Source organism: Podarcis muralis, chromosome 15 (assembly GCF_964188315.1).
Source record: "Podarcis muralis chromosome 15, rPodMur119.hap1.1, whole genome shotgun sequence".
Taxonomy (NCBI): domain Eukaryota; kingdom Metazoa; phylum Chordata; class Lepidosauria; order Squamata; family Lacertidae; genus Podarcis; species Podarcis muralis.
Window position 1 is genome coordinate 1,704,754 of NC_135669.1, and position 16,613 is coordinate 1,721,366.

A 16,613-nucleotide genomic window follows, 5' to 3' on the forward strand; every position below is an offset into this window, starting at 1 on the left:
CCTGCCCATACGGGCCAGTCTTGACAGACTCTAGGGTTGTGCGTCCATCTCACTCAAGAGGCCGAGGGCCAGCGCTGTCCGAAGACACTTCCGGGTCACGTGGCCAGCGTGACAAGCTGCATCTGGCGAGCCAGCGCAGCACACGGAAACGCCGTTTACCTTCCCGCCAGTAAGCGGTCCCTATTTATCTACTTGCACTCGGTGCTTTCGAACTGCTAGGTTGGCAGGCGCTGGGACCGAGCAATGGGAGCGCACCCCGCCGCGGGGATTCGAACCGCAACCTTTCGATCGGCAAGCCCTAGGCGCTGAGGCTTTTACCCACAGCGCCACCCGCGTCCCATACCCGGGAAGTATGAGATCATGCTTGCTTTGATGCAAGGTCTTCTAACCTCCCCACATAAACATCAAGCTAAGTGCTCCTTAAATAGTCAATGCCATCTAATCTACCCACAAATCAGGAAGAATGCTCAGTCAGATTAGGAACATTTGGAAGAGCCCCTAGCCTGAAAGCCACCCACTGCAATGTTACTGGAGCATTCCATTTCAGGCTGGGTTCTGTGTGCAGATTATTCCACTTGGGAGGGAGAAGGGAGGCTGGGCCCAGACAAATGGCAGAGACAACTGGCCTGCAAAGGAGATTAGGCTGAATTCTCGTCGCCAGCATTCAGCCCTGCTCAAACCTGGGCCCTGGGGCCTCCTCAGAAGAAGAGTAGGAGGAGTTCTCCAAAGCGGGTACTCGGCCTGGCGCAGCCTGAGGTGAGCCACTCTGGACCCTCTTCCCAGTCGCTCCCTTCCCTCCCTTTTATGGCTGCCCTCCGCCCCCTCACCTCCCTCCCTTTGCTCTTCCGCTCCGCCAAATGAAGGCAGAGAGGAGACCCAGGTCTGCTGCCACCATGGGAAAGTGGGGAGAGGAGTCCTGGCTGTGAGTGAGTGAAGAGAGCGGGGGGCCCAGGGACACCCCTTCACCACCTGCTGTTGCCATCCCTGCACGCCCACACTGCCAGGGGCTCAGAGGAGCTGCTGGATTAGACTTCTGCAGCTGAGGAGCAGATGTCTCCACACCAGCCACAGATTCCTGGCTGATTCTCTCTTCTTCTTTTTGAAATAATTTTTATTTGATTTTACAAGTGTAAAGTTATAACAGTACCAAATACATAACCATATTTAGAGATTTATCTGAAACTCCAAACTTCCCACCATCTCCTCCATGGGTTCTATTGTCAACATTTTCAAGTGGGTATTATTTCATAATCCATCTTTTGTATCCCTCCATATTGTCCATAATGTTTATTACATTACAAATGTTGTTAAAATCCTGCTAATGTTTTCATCTGCTTACAGTGGTCTCATAAATAAACTACAAATTTTCCCCATTCTTTCTTGAAGTTTTTGTCATCTTGGTTCCTGAGCTTTCCGGTCCGCTTTGCCATTTCAGCCTAGTCCAACAGCTTGGTTTGCCATTCCTCTCTGGTAGGGCCTTTGTCTTCTTTCCATCTCTGGGCCAGTGGATTCCTGGCTGACTCTCAGACCAACCACCACCACCCCGCCCGCCATCATGCTCAGGGCACAGGAGCAGAGGGGCTGGTGGACCAAATCAGAAGATCTGGCTGCCCCTGGAGTACCTGCTTAGCTGCCAGTGAAGCTTGGAGGAGAGGGAAGCACCTGCAAGGATCAGGGACTGGCTGAGACCTGGAAGATGTGGAGCCTGCAGTGGAAGATCTCTGCCTGAGCTGCTCCATTGCTGGACCCACAGCTCCCTACCGGGGCTCCCTGCTCCACGGTATTTCTGAATCAGGGAAACGAAGGGGTTGTTTTCCATGCGCAGGGAATTTTCGTGGGGAGGGGTTTCAGATATGTGCCCTTTCACCCTTCCTGCTGAATTGTTCTCTGTCAGGGGCTAAAAATTCACATTGGCCTGGAAGAGTTCGGAAGTTCAAGCCCATGTTGTTCATTTCTCCTTGGCTGGAACCGCCTGGAAGGGGCAGCCCTGTGCTCCAAGGTTTGATGCTTCAGACTGCGGCTGCCGGCGCGGAGCAGGCAGAACCTTTTGAAGTTTTGCCTGGACAGAAAACGTTTCATTATGCCGCCCACTAATGATCGGCTTATTTTGCAGATTTGAATTCCTGAGAATGGTTCCCTTCCAATTTTTTTAATGCCCCTGTCAAGGAAGAGTGTTCATCTGCGCAAGGTTTTGTACTCCAGTTCTTAATTATGCCTGTGAACTGAAATGATTGCTCAACCAAATGCATTTTCTTTTTCTTTAACACACGCCAGTTGCCCTGGTATGTTCTTGTGACGCAGGGCCAAAGCTGGCAGTGGCCAGAGAGAAACTACCAGAGGGCAAGACTGCCAGGCAAGGGGGAGTGGGACCCCCAGCAATCTTAGTCCTCTCTCTCTGTCTCATCCCCTAAAAACTGCAGTTTCTTTGCCCTGTCTTTGGAGATGTTGGGCAAAAATGTATGTGCCATGGCTTTGTTGGAGCGCCCCTTAAGCAACAAGAGGCATTCCAAGAGAGAATCATAGAATTGTCGAGTTTGAAGAGGCCCTGAGGATCACCTGGTCCACCCCCTGCAATGCAGGAATAGGCAGCTGTCCCTTGTGGGGATGGAACCGGCAACCTTGGCGTTATCTGCACCAAGCTCTAACCAGCTGAACTATCCAAGATAGAAGGTTCGATGGAATCTGCTTTTTCTTCTTTACATATATATCAAGCGTGTGTGTAGTTTTTTCTTTCCTGCCAGCACTTAAGAGCCAGTGGGAAGGGAGGTATATTACAGCTCAGAAATCTGTGGAATATTGTTAAATGTACTTGTTAAAGTATGGAAATCAATATACAATGATATTTTTTAAAAAAATGATATATATTGAAAATTTAAAATTACAGAAAAAAATGAGAAAGAAAATAGAGAAAAAAGGAATTAAACAATACGAGTCAATAAAAAGAAAAAAGAGAACAAAAGACACAACACATCAAAACCAAAAACAAAAGCGAAAAAATTAAAAACAAATCCAATATTCCCATATCTTTATCTTTCATTAACTTGTTTCATCGACCTCCTCACACCTCCCTTTTTTGTATTCTAGTTATTGATTATTTCAGCAAATCCTTTCCATCTTTCACTACATTCTGTCATTTAATTGTCTTAATTTATTTTAACCTTATCTTACCATAAAAAGCCCTAAAACTTAAAACTTATTTGTACATAACTCCTTATAGCATTTCTACTAAAGCCAAATAGTTTCATTCCAACATTTTTCTAACACTCATTAATTTTACAATATTTCTCTAAATAAATTTTTAAACTTTCTTCCAACCGTCTCTTCTCCCTGGTCTCGGGTTCTGTCAGTCCTTTCTATCCATTCCATCTAGTCCATCAACCTGGTGATCTTCTGTCCGAGGCTCTTAACTCTTTTCCATGTCCCTTCTGCAGATCTTCTTCATATTTATACCTGCACTTTACTTTGTCTTCTGCTGTTCTTGTTCTTAATTTCCTTCCTTTGTCACTGAGGAGTAGATCTCGGGGAGACTTCAACCTAACAATGTCTTTATCCCTTCTCAACAGGTCAGCCCATTCTCCATGGTCAGCACTAAAATCCAAAAGATATTTCAAAGCATGTTTCAAAGTCCCTCCAAAGTTAAAGGCCCCCACAACTCCATTCTCCCCCTGGCCCAAAACCAGATCCCAAAAGCCGGAACATCCCTGCATAAGGGGATCTATCCAACTTCCCATCTCCAATCCAGACAGGACTCCATCTCTCCAAGTCTGACTCACTCCAGATTCGGTCATCAGAAACAACAGCTTATGTTCCTGCAAGGCCACCACTCTCTCCACTTGTATTACTTGAGGTTCAACAACAACCTCCTCCTTTGTCTTCTCCACAGCTTGCCCTGTCAAAGCAAATTCCTGGGTCAGTTCCTGAGAAGTTTCTGTATAGGTGTTCACTTTTTGTCCCCCATCAGTCATTTTTGTCCAAAATTGTCAATTGCAGTAGTCATCAAATCCATCTTCTCATGAAGCTGTTCCAATAAAGCACTTGTCTTGCAAAAAGCAATCACTAAGGCTTCTTCTGTCCACATTCTTGTCCAAGGTCAATGTCTAGTTCTCACGATCTTTAATCTCTACAGCTGGAGAGTTCCCCAGCTCCACTCCAGCAACAGTTTCAAAAGCTCCCTCTAGGGGAAACAATTTCTATTTGTATCTGTCCTTTTAAAAGCAGATCCAGCAACAAAATTACTTTCGTTTTTCAAATATTTTGCTCCTTTTAAGTGCAAAAGGAAACATTGGAATCAATATGTTTCTCTTATTTAACTATCTGTCAACATACGTTTTATTCACAGTCAATGAACTTTCCCAAAACATCTGTCTTCCTGGCAGCCCGTTCCCAGGTTCAAAACGGTGGAAATTTATCTTTCTTTACTCTCTCTCCTGCAGGCTTGAACAATCTAAGATTTCCCCCCTCTTCTCCTGCTTCCAAGCGGGGTTTAGTAGTTTTAGCCGATGGAGATTTAATCCTTTACAAAAGACTTTCCAGACTTTAGCTTGCAATGTCTTTGCTTCAATCTATTTACAAAAGCAGAAGGCGGACTTCCTGTTTAGAACCTTCCCACTTCGGTGCCAAATTAAGATGTTTAATAATCCAATTTTCCATTCTACTCACGGGTAGTTGTTTAAAGTCCAATTGTCCACAGGAAAAAGTCAGCGCTCTCCGGCAACAGCAATGCGGCTTCACTCTGTGAAAAAAGCAGTCGATTCGAAGCACCGCGCCGCTCACCCCATGTCGCTCCGGATCCCCGAGACCGGGCTTCCCCGCGAGTAGGGGAGGCGCAAAAGGTGTCAGCCGAATCCCACGTCCACAGGCTTCTCCCGCCTGTGGTTTTTGATGGGTCTCCGCCTCGCCGTGGTGGTCCAGACCCTGATTTCCACGAAGCGGATTCCTCCCGATCAGAGGAAATCCGCCATTGCCGGAGGCACTAACCCAGAAGTCCAATATACAATGATAATAGCTTTTTATCTGTGACTGGATTGTTTGTTTGTAGTTGTGAATTATTATTGTTATCTCAAAACAATCAAAAATATTGCAACACAAACAAACAAACAAACAAACCCAAACCCTTTCTTTCTTGCACAGAAACTGCCTTTGTCACGCTTCTCTTTCTCAGTTAAGCGTGCATGTGCATCCACACACACACAAAGGCACACACAGGCACACACCTTTGCTCCTTCCCTTTAGCTGGGGTGGGGAAAATCACATTTTCCATTCAAAATATGCCAGGTATATCTCCTACTATTTCCTAGCCAGCATGAACCACGAGCATTCTGTGGAGGAATCCCAAAGGTGTCCCAGTATTGCTTCTTGGTAAACATGTTAAGTGATATTCCTCTCCACAGCAATGAGTTGGCAAGTCTTGTAACAATATATGCATACAGGATGGCATCCCTTGTTAAAACCTCTCCTGGGTAAGATTATAAGATACCGTATTTTTTGCTCCATAAGACACACTTTTTTCCTCTTAAAATCTAGGGAAATGTCTGTGCGTCTCATGGAACAAATGTGTGATCCCTGGGGCAGGGGGGGGGCGGGCTTCCCCCTCCGGCCCCACAAGCTGCTGAGCAGCTCTGGGTAGCCCGCAAAGCCTCTGCAGGGCAGCGGGGAGCCTTCACCCCACTGCCCTGAGGCTTCGCGCGGCTATCCCTGGCTTTTGCGGGAGGTGGGGGAAGGGACAGAGTGAGGCTCTCTCACTTCCCCCACCCCTGCAAAAGCTCCCAAGAGCTGCATATTTTTTTTCTTGAATTCCCCACCCCCAAAAAAGTAGGTGCGCCTTATGGAGCGAAAAATACGGTAACTCATGATCTGCTCAAGAGAGGCATAGGGATAGTGCTGCAAATGTTCACTGAAAGGGCCCGGGAAAGTAGACAGGCTCTATGCCAGAAAGGAGCTTCCTCCGACTTCTTCTCTGAAACAATTGCCAAAACCATTTTATTTAGAGTTGGTTTAATGATTTATTTGTTTATTGTCTATTCCTGTTTGCTTTATTTATGCAGTGTGTATAAAATTGTCTTGCTATGGCTTGGGTTAGTTTTCAACAAATAGATTGATTTTTTCTTTTATCATATTATCTGAAAAACAATCAATAATGCTTCATTCGGATGAGCTTTGATTCCTTTGCAAGATGCAGTTGTAATACCAATAGGTTAAAGGAACAATATTAAATTTCACACACACACAAGTGAAGCAGCTTTGTGGAGTGGCAGAGCTACTACTGCATCCACAGCCCTGCCGCTCACGGTAGAAGGGGTGGAGGGAAACAAACCGGTCCTGGATTGGGCCTCATGCTCTTATGCTCTTATGGCAGTGATACTGGCTCAAGAGCCTGTGAATCCCAGGCCGGCTCAGCCCTCCGATCAGAACACCCAGTTCCAGGGTTTTCTTCCCGCCGGCACATTTGGAGAGCACAAGGGGGAGGTAAGTTTGGACAGGAGAACTGGGAGGAGGGACAATTTAACACCCACTCCAGCCAGGTGTGAAAAAGGTCCCCTGGACAGTTAGGTCCAGTCAAAGGCAACTATGGGGTTGTGGCACTCATCTCGCTTTCAGTCTGAGGGAGCAGGTGTTTGTCCACAGACATCTTTCCGGATCATGTGACCAGCATGACTAAACCGCTTCTGGTGCAATGGAACACCGTGACAGAAACCAGAGCGCATGGAAACACCATTTACCTTCCCACCACAGCGGTCCCTATTTATCTACTTGCGCTCGTGTGCTTTTGAACTGCTAGGTTGGCAGGAGCAGGGACAGAGCAATGGGAACTCACTCCGTAGCGGGGATTCAAACTGCCAACCTTCTAATCGGCAAGCCCAAGAGGCTCAGTGGTTTAGACCATAACACCACCCGGAGGGGGCTCGAGGGCTCTGCCCCTCTGTTTTCAAACTGGTGTCTTTGGGAAAGCTGACAGGAGCTGCAAAGTGTCTGGTTCAGAATGAATCTTCCCTAAGGGAGGAGAGTGAACCATTTAGGAAAGCCCAAATGGGAGCAGGTCGAGCCAGGTAAGAAAAGTGCTGGGGGACATGACAGCAACTCTAAGAGGCTAATGTGCTGTAAAGCCTATGTGCCATACACCCTGCCCAGGCTTGCATCCTGTGGAGGTCACCTCAGTGCTGCTAACTTCACCCCCAAGGCTCTTGTACGAGTCCGCTGTTTTATTTGATTTGTTGTGTTGTGTTGTGTTTCATGATGGGCGTAAAGCCGAATAAACATTTTGGAGTTCACCCCCAAGGCACACTCCATTGTCTCTCGTGACAGATGGATGCCACAAGATTTGGAGAGAAACACAGTCTCTAGGTGTGCTAGACGATAGAAGTCTCTGAGCCAAGATGGGTGAGCAGGGTGCTTGGTGGAGTATTGGAGGTGGTACAGCTCTGAATACCAGTTGCTAGTGAGCCAAGGTTAAGGAGTGGGATGTTGGGCATGATGCTGGCCCAGATGAGCCTTTGGTGTGGTCCAAAGAAACTTAAAAGTAGTGAAGATGTTTGTGTTTCATCTTCCTCAGCAACATGGAAAAATTAGGTTTCCAAACAGCTTTACAAGCCAAAGTGGTTGTCCTTAGAATGCTGAGGATAGAGAAGATTCTGCATGCAAGGCAGGTTGAAAAGCAGACAGGCAATGGATGCATTAAGCTCCCAGTTAAGGCGTGGGAAGCAGCAGACTATTCCATATACATCACCAGAACTTCTCTCTTGCATCGAGTGACTCAGGACTGGATGTTTGTTTTCACTGCCTTCAGTGACAGTTGCTGTTCTTCTCCTTAGGAAATAGTATCTTTTCCCAGTGATCTGCAAGGATGACTCCTCCAAGAAATGTTGTACTCTGCTGCTCTCTGGTGATACTAAGTAGGAATAACTGTTCAAATAGCGTTTTGAATTTCCTCCAGTGAGTAATCAGATGTTGTTGCTTAGACAGGGATGGGAATTAGTTATTATTTTCATTCATTCTACACCACCTTTGTAAAATAAAATAGTTATGGTAAAGCTGCAATCCTATGCATGCTTATTTGGAAGAGAGTCATCCAGAGCTTCCTTCTAAGGTCATTCCCACGCCATACATTTAAAGTGCATGGCTTCCTCAAAAGAATCCGTGTGATTGTGGCTCTGGCTTAAATGCATCTGTTTAGGATTAGCCTGTAAATCAGTTTAAATTCCAAGTGTGTCAGCCTCTAAGTTGGGAAGCCCAAAATTATATAATGTCCACACAGAAAAGTACTTGTTATAGTATTGATGCTTGTTAGTTGTTTGCACACACACACACACACACAAAAATACCACCCAACTAATAATAAACCACTGCTTTACTAAAAATTTTAGAAATACAAATCTTAACATCTGACAAGTTTGCATAAGTTACACCTTCTCCCAATCATAGCCTATGTACATATTTACAAAAAAATAAGTTAAACAACACAGAATAAGATAAAAGAAGAGAGTGGCACTGTATACAACATGCTCTTCAGCCTGGCTTAGATGCAAAGAAAAAGCATCCATATCAGATCAAAGGAGTGGGAAAGGGGCTAGTCTACAACTTCAGAGAATGGAGCTTTTAATCCTGGAGTGCCCAAATATTTGCTGGTAGAACAGCTAGACTCCATTAGCACTGGCTTTGCTGCTCCGAGAGGCTTCTATTTTCGTCTGGAAAAGAACAAGAGGCAAACCTGAGTAACAAAGGAGATGCTGCTGGTGTACAGTTTTGGAATACTCATGCAAATGGTCACCTTCTGATACAAAACACAAGGCACTTGGAGATCAGTTCCAGAGGCCTTGCTTCCAAATAAGTGTCCACAGGGAGGAGAGAGGGAGTTTTATAGCAACATGGGTCTAATACAGCAGCAGTTCTTTTGCAGTCCAGCCATAGCATTGCATTCCACTGATTTCATGGTGCTTCAGTCTTTGGCACCTGAAAATGCACTTCTCTCATCGGAAGAGCTTTCTAGCATCCTCTCTCTCATCTTAGTCATTTGCTCCTAACTGCACTTTCTAATCAACTTGTCTGAGTGGTGATTTGCTTATAAAATGTTAAATCACCTTGTTATATATGTTTCAACAGGTCAAGAAAAGAAGAAAAAAAACACCATATTGAGGTCTCAGTAATTCATGTGTATATTTTATCAGTATGAATGAACTTTATTACGGTCACAGACCAGGATAAAAAACAAACAAACATATAAATAAAATAGTAGTTAGGATTTTTTTAACTGATAAATGTTGGAGCAAGTAAGGACAAAGAAACAAGCATAGGATAAAACATCTGAATAAAATACAAGATTAAACACGGATAATGGATGGATAAAAACTGATAATTAAAACAGATAAGAGCTAAAAACCAACAAAGACACGCAGTTAAAACAACTGTAAGAGCATAAGAACTAAAAGACTCGCAGATAAAACAACTATAAGAGGCTGCAGAGTAGAAGCCTCTTAAATAGAGGACACTCACAATGTTAAAAACTACTGTGCAAATATAGTTAAAACGGACAATTAAAACAATATACAACACTAAATTTAGACACAATGTGCAACAATAAACTATCCCAGGGAGTTGACTTAGAGTCACCCATGGAACCGAGTTTGGGGGTTTTTATGCTGGACTATTTTGAGTTGGGCGATGGTCTGCGCCTACAGATCTGTACACAGAATCTGGCAACCATCTAGGTCATCTTCTGATCTTTGCCCAACAGCAAAAGGTCAAATTTTTGCTTTTGCGGGAGGTCGGCGAGCCTCACCAGTAGGGGATCCATGATCTTACTACGTGCCTCTTTATAAAAGGGGCATCTGAAGAACAAGTGTTCTGGGCTTCCTATCTCTCCCAATGGACAGGTGCAAAGTCTTTGAGCGCATCATCGGCATATAGCAGGACCGAAATATGCCAATTTGCAAGCTTCAGAGGGTGGAGTTCTGAGTCATTAAGTGCAGTTACTAAGTTATTTAGATAGAAATTAAATAGTAGAGGGGCCAATAGGCACCCTTGCCTGACTCCTTTGAAGGTTTTAATTGGGTCCATTAGGTGTCCTAGGCGGCTGCACCTGACTCTAAGAGCTGTGTTTGCGTGCAGTGCCTGAATTAGGAGCAGGAGCCTTCTATCTATATTGGTACCCTGTAGTCTGTCCCAGAGTCTGGTTCTGGAGACTGTATCAAATGCTGCTTTTAGGTCGACGAAGGCCGCGTATAGTGAGGCCTGCCCTCCTGATTTGTATTTGTCGATGAGATGTTGTAGCGTAGGCAGTGATCGGTCGTGGACCTTCCGGGTCTGAAGCCTGCTTGTTCTCTTGCCAGGATATCTTCATTCTAACTTATTAAGGAGGTGCTTTGCGTAGAGCTTACTGATCACACTTAATAGGCTAATCGGCCTATAATTCGCTGGGTCCCCTCTGTTGCCCTTTTTATAGATTGGGACTATTATGGCTGTTCCCCATTCCCTTGGGATGCGGCCAGTGTCATCTATGTAAGTGAAGAGGTTGGCTAAGAAAGGTGCCCACCAATCCGCCTGTGCTTTTATCATTTCTGGCGTAATGCCGTCTGAGCCTGGGGCTTTGGCCGTTTTCACTTCAGTTACTGAAACAGGCGGCCATTTAGCCAGTTGTTCTATATTATAATTCTGTAGTGGAGGTTCAGTGTCCTCATACAAAGATTGGAAGAATGAGACCCACAGGCTAGGGGGAATTTGTGAGGGTAAGGGGGAAATAGCTTTATGGGTGCCAGAAGCTACCAATTTCCAGAATAGTGTCTGATCTTTTGCTTTTGTCACACTAATTAATTCTAGCCAACATTTTCTGGTATAGGCATTCTTTTGGTGGAGTATTAGGTCTTTATACTCTTTTTTTAGGGCACGGTCAGCAAGATAGGCTTGATGTCTGACAGAATTTTCGGCTGTCAGGGCAGCTTTGGAAGAAGAAGAAGAAGAAGAAGAAGAAGAAGAAGAAGAAGAAGAAGAAGAAGAGGAGGAGGAGTTTGGATTTGATATCCTGCCTTTCACTCCCCTTCAGGAGTCTCAAAGCGGCTAACATTCTCCTTTCCCTTCCTCCCCCACAACAAAGACTCTGTGAGGTGAGTGGGACTGAAAGACTTCAGATAAGTGTGACTGGCCCAAGGTCACCCAGCAGCTGCAGGTGGAGGAGCGGAGACGCAAACCCGGTTCCCCAGATTACGAGACTACCGCTCTTAACCACTACACCACACTGGCTCTCAAGCATTTTGCAGGACTTTCTTTGCCTCAAAGCAGGTGTAATCAAATCAGGGTTTATTTGATGTTATTGGTTTAGTTGGCCTTTTCTCTGTGGTATTAAAAAGATAGGGTTTTAATTGTTGGAGCAGGCTCTCATACTTGGAAACTGGGTCCTCAGGCCTCGGATTATCCCCAAAGTCAGTTAAAATTGTACGGAGTTTTTCAGAGATTAGAATCTTCTTCGGTTTGAAGTCAAGTGCAGGGGTCCATTTGACTTGGCTACCAGGTCGCTCTAATGCGGTGATCTCTGCAGGGTATACTGTTCTCAGGAAGGGTGACTCGTTTAACGGAGACCTGGAGGTGCAAAGGGAAATGGCCCCCCTCTATGAATGGGAGCACTTTTAAATTCACTATTTTTGTTAGCAATTCGCTGTCCGCCAACATATAATCAATTCTGCTGGATCTTACCCCAGACATGAATGTATATTCCCCGGGGATGTCGCCCCTGGTGCAACCATTTAGGATATGAAGACTTAGCTGCCTAGAGAATTTGAGGAGGCAGGCTCCAGCAAAGTTTGAATGTTGATCCTTTGACTGCCTTGGTAGTTGTAAAGCCTCCGGGCCAAAATCGTCAGGGTACCCTATTTTTTGCCTGTATTTGGTTTCTAAACTGGGGTCATCAGGACCTAGCCTTGCGTTTAGGTCGCCCACCAGCAGGACCTTTGCTCCCGGATAGTCCGTTAGCAGTAACCTGACATAAGAGTCCAGTCTATTTCAGATGCCCTCAATATCGGGTTTTTTTGCTTGTTGGGGGGATATAAGCATTGATAATTAGTGAACTGTAGTTTCCCCAGGATATGAGTAGGGCCACTGCTAGGTGGTCTACGGGGGACAATTCCTTACAGGTGGCGTTTAGGCAGAGTGAGATTAGGATGCATAACCCTCCCTGGTCCTCTGCCTGCAACCGCTCTCACTGCATATGTGGAGTATCCTTCCAATGATGGGTTTTCAGCCGCCAACGTCTCTTGGAGAGCAATGATATTAAAGCTTTGACGGTAGAAGGGAATGTCTGTAGAATGGGAGAGGCATCTGGACCAGCCGGCAACATTCCAGGAGATGATGTTTAGGGCAGCAGTTGATTCTTGGGTTTTTAGATTCCAGGCTCTCATAGCTGTTTTCTGCTGCTGATTCCTCAGGTCCTTTGAGTTTGGCTTGATTGAGCCACGATGCGGAGGAATGGGGGAGCCTTTTGAGGGGAAGACTAATTTGGGGGTATTAATTTGTCTGTCCAGGCAGACACCCGCTAAGACCTTAGAATCATCATAGAGTTGGAAGAGACCACAAGGGCCATCGAGTCCAACCCCCTGCCAAGCAGGAAACACCATCAGAGCACTCCTGACATATGGTTGTCAAGCCTCTGCTTAAAGACCTCCAAAGAAGGAGACTCCACCACACTCCTTGGCAGCAAATTCCACTGTCGAACAGCTCTTACTGTCAGGAAGTTCTTCCTAATGTTTAGGTGGAATCTTCTTTCTTGTAGTTTGGATCCATTGCTCCGTGTCCGCTTCTCTGGAGCAGCAGAAAACAACCTTTCTCCCTCCTCTATATGACATCCTTTTATATATTTGAACATGGCTATCATATCACCCCTTAACCTCCTCTTCTCCAGGCTAAACATGCCCAGCTCCCTTAGCCGTTCCTCATAAGGCATCGTTTCCAGGCCTTTGACCATTTTGGTTGCCCTCCTCTGGACACGTTCCAGTTTGTCAGTGTCCTTCTTGAACTGTGGTGCCCAGAACTGGACACAGTACTCCAGGTGAGGTCTGACCAGAGCAGAATACAGTGGCACTATTACTTCCCTTGATCTGGATGCTATACTCCTATTGATGCAGCCCAGAATTGCATTGGCTTTTTTAGCTGCCGCGTCACACTGTTGGCTCATGTCAAGTTTGTGGTCAACCAAGACTCCTAGATCCTTTTCACATGTACTGCTCTCAAGCCAGGTGTCCCCCATCTTGTATTTGTGCCTCTCACCTTATTTCATTCCTCTGCATGAATGGCTTCTAGGATTCCCAGGCAATCCATGAAGATTGATCCAATTCCTGGCGCTGGCACCACTGGTTCAACTTGTTGCGATTTGGACTGGGTTGTTGGTGGAGGTGTAGGAAAACCCGTTTCTTCTGGAGACAGATATCAACAAGTTGTCCATTCCTCATTGGTTAAAGGCTTTGATTTGCAATTGATGTAATTAAATTCCATGGGAGGAGGCAGGGCTAGAGGATGGTCGATATTCTTTCAGCTAGTGCATCCTGGGAAAGTAGGATCTGCTCGAGGTAGGTTGTTAGGAGTTGTTCATCCTCTGAGGAGAAATCCTTTTCTAACTTATTTGGTGAGGGTGGGGTTTTGTACAGCCTGCCAGATTGTTTAAGGTTGCCAGCCTCTGGGTAGAGCGGCTTACCGTTTCTGGCACTGTTGGATTGCAGTGCTGGTTTTGGTTTTTGGTCTGACTGGCCTATGTGCTCCTAGAAATGGTGAAGGGTCTTCGATGTTTCGAAGAAACGGTGCACAAGCAAGCCAGCCCTCAGGAAATTGTCTTTATTTGAAAGGGTCTGTTAAGTTGAGAGCCCGTCCTTAAAAGTCACTATAGCCCTATTTTGGGCCATATCATGAGGGAGGAATTTTACCTTGATGATATTTTCTGCTGTCACGAGGCCCCTGGTGACTATTCCGATTTTTTCGGGAATATTTACTTTTCTTTGAGCATATAGAATCATAGAATCATAGAGTTGGAAAGAGACCACAAGGGCCATCAAGTCCAACCTATGATGGATGACATCTGTTTGTGGGAAGTATTGTGAAGGCAAATTTGTGTTTGTTTAGCGTTAGCTTCCAACAAGTCTGTGTTGTTTTATCTTGATCCTTTTTTGTTATATTAGGGTACACAGGATTTATTTGCGATGTCAAGAGAAGGGTTGGTTGCTTGGGAGCTGAAATTTCCTTTGGTTTTCCTATTTTCCCACTAGAGGGCGGTGTGTGATCTGCTGGGGCGTGGGGCTTTTCCTCAGAGTGCTTTATTGGCATGCATGAGTTTGTGATTTTCTTTTGGGTTGTAGAAGCAGAGTTCTTTGTTGTTATATTCTCCAGCACCTTAAAGAGCTTCTGGAAATTCATTTTTTCAGTCCGGCAGGTCGGCGCTCCTTTATGGCCTCTCAATTTGATGTTTTTGGTCTTATTCATTTTTTGTGTTGAGCATTTTCTCTTTAAGGTCGGTTTCTTGGGAGCAAGGGACCCTCCCTCCTGCACTGAATTGTTTCTGTTTGTTTTTTTGTAATCGAGTCCCGGCTTAGTTTCACCTCCATTAGTCCTAGTCCCAGATGTCATGTGAGGGAAAGCGGCCTCATGGTTCTTAATCAATTCAGTTAGGGTGGTAAGCAGGTTCAAGCTTTCCAAAAGGAAATTTTTAATTGGCTCAAGTTCTTTGCTTATCTGTGTGAAATGAGTTTTGAGTAACTCTTCAAACATCCCTGACAGGTAGAAGATAAAGTTGTCCGGGTGCTGTAACCTTAAGCTGTTTGGCCATTTGTCTGTCTCAATCGGCTCAGTCGGGGAAGGGCACCTTAAATTCTCTCCTGATAGGGAGGAGAGGGGAGTCTTGTTTAACATGGCTTCTGGGTTTTCCAGGAATAGCTCCTGTTCTAAACTTTCTTCACTTCCCTCTTTGGCTAGCTCAGCTTGTTTTAGCTTTGTTGCCAGGTCCACTCCCTCACCTCCAACGTTAGTTTTTTCCTCCCTTCCAATCCAGGTGTGGTCAATAGACCACTCGTGAGAATGGAGGTTTCCTGGATTATTTGCTTCATCAGCCTTGGAATCGAAGTAGGTTGAAATTTTGGCCTGTTTTTTTCTTTGGGAGAGTTGTTACAGGTTATAAAGGTGAAATCCTAAATTCTTTGCAACATTGTCTTGTAAGTACCAGAAATAAATGGGGCTATTTTATCCAACCCACAGCTTTATGGGCTTTTCAAGGGAGGTGGTTCAAAGTTGATTTAAGTAGCTTTAAAAGGGAGGGGAGGTTTAAAAGTCCACCCGACAGCTCCCAGAGTCCTTTACTGATAAAAGTTGGCAGGTATTTTCAAAGGATGAGCCTTTTTATCAGGGTAATTTGATCATTAGAGCTCCTACTCATGCAGCAGAGACTCAGTTGAGGCTTGACCCGGCGCCATCTTCCCCAGACTCTCTATTTCATCAGTAATTTAAATAACTATTTTGTTTGGTTAAGATGATAAAACAAAAATCTATTCGTGTGGTACATAGTCTTAAATACTGTCAGCTTAGTCATTGTTTATTTACAAGCTGCAGCGCAAGAGGCAAAGAGGTAGAACTCACCTCTCCTGCAGGAGGCTTGACTGACACCTCAGGAACTGGTAATTTCTCTGTTGGCTGCAATATAAATTCTTCACTCTTCAAGAGGGAGAGAGAGAAATAAGGTCAGAGAACTGGTTTGTAGGCCAAGATTCAGAAGGAAAAAATAGAACGATGAACCCAAGCAATTTTGTTGCGAGAGCCCTGGTGTTCTTCAAGAAAGAAATCATGAGGGCAACTGGTGAACACCCTACTAGTTACTTATTTTTTTTTTTTTTTTTTTTTAATATTTTATTAAGGATTTTCTTGTTTTACAGAAGTGTAGTGCCTCATATATATTTTTCCCCATGTAACATTTTTACAAATCCGTTTCATTTGTTGAGGCATTAGGGGGAGAAGAAAATAAAAATAAAAATAAAAAAAGGAGAGAAAAGAGAAAGGGGGTGGAGAGAGGGAAGATGGATAAGGGTGGGATTGGGTGGCGGTGTTTCTATTATGTTTAATGTGTGTAGAGTTTGGTGTCAGCGTGCTTGTGTTGTTCACTTGTGTTCCTTTGGTGGTGAGAGAGGTTGGGGTTGGCCTACGGTGTGATTGTTTGCTTGTGATTGGCTGTGGTGATCTTTGTTTTCGTGTGTGAGTGAGGTGGGTGGGTGTTTTGGATCAGGTTAGCCATATTGATTTGTATGCTGTTGGTGGATTATTGTCATTGTCCTGTTGGGCTGTGTGTGTGATAAAGGGGAGCCATACCGGGGTGAAGGCATCTTCTTCTGTTTGTCCCCGTGTCAGTTTCAGTTTGTTGGTTAATTTTTCTAGTAGGGCTGTTTCCCATACTATTTGATACCATTGGTCCATGCTTACTCCTGACAGGTCTCTCCAGTGTCTGGTTATGGTGTTTCTGGCTGCTGAGAGCAGGTGGGTTATGAGTTCTTTGTGGTGTAAATGGGCATTGTTGTCTTGGAAGATGTTTAGTAGGGCCAATTCTGGGGTGGTGTCTATTACTTGCTTAGTTATTTTACAAATTTCTTGTATGGCTGTTGTCCAGA

The 16,613-nt window shown here is 45.0% G+C and overlaps 1 protein-coding gene across 6 annotated transcripts in view; it reads right to left on the minus strand.

Annotated features, from left to right (window-relative positions):
* Positions 1-1,137: 1,137 nt before the first annotated feature.
* The window catches only part of LETM2 (leucine zipper and EF-hand containing transmembrane protein 2), a 37,488-nt gene continuing 22,012 nt past the window's right edge, over positions 1,138-16,613 (minus strand). For 3 of the 6 annotated variants that reach the window (XM_077919755.1, XM_028707709.2, XM_028707710.2), the window contains 2 exons: positions 15,595-15,669; positions 9,141-11,565 (listed from right to left, as the gene is read on the minus strand). In XM_077919755.1, coding sequence (XP_077775881.1) covers positions 11,491-11,565; positions 15,595-15,669 — 150 coding nt within the window. In that variant the 3' untranslated portion in view covers positions 9,141-11,490. Of the gene's footprint in view, positions 2,787-3,567; positions 3,589-8,326; positions 8,682-9,140; positions 11,566-15,594; positions 15,670-16,613 lie in introns of those variants that run through there. The other 3 variants (XM_028707712.2, XM_077919754.1, XM_028707711.2) reach the window with 3 other exon arrangements.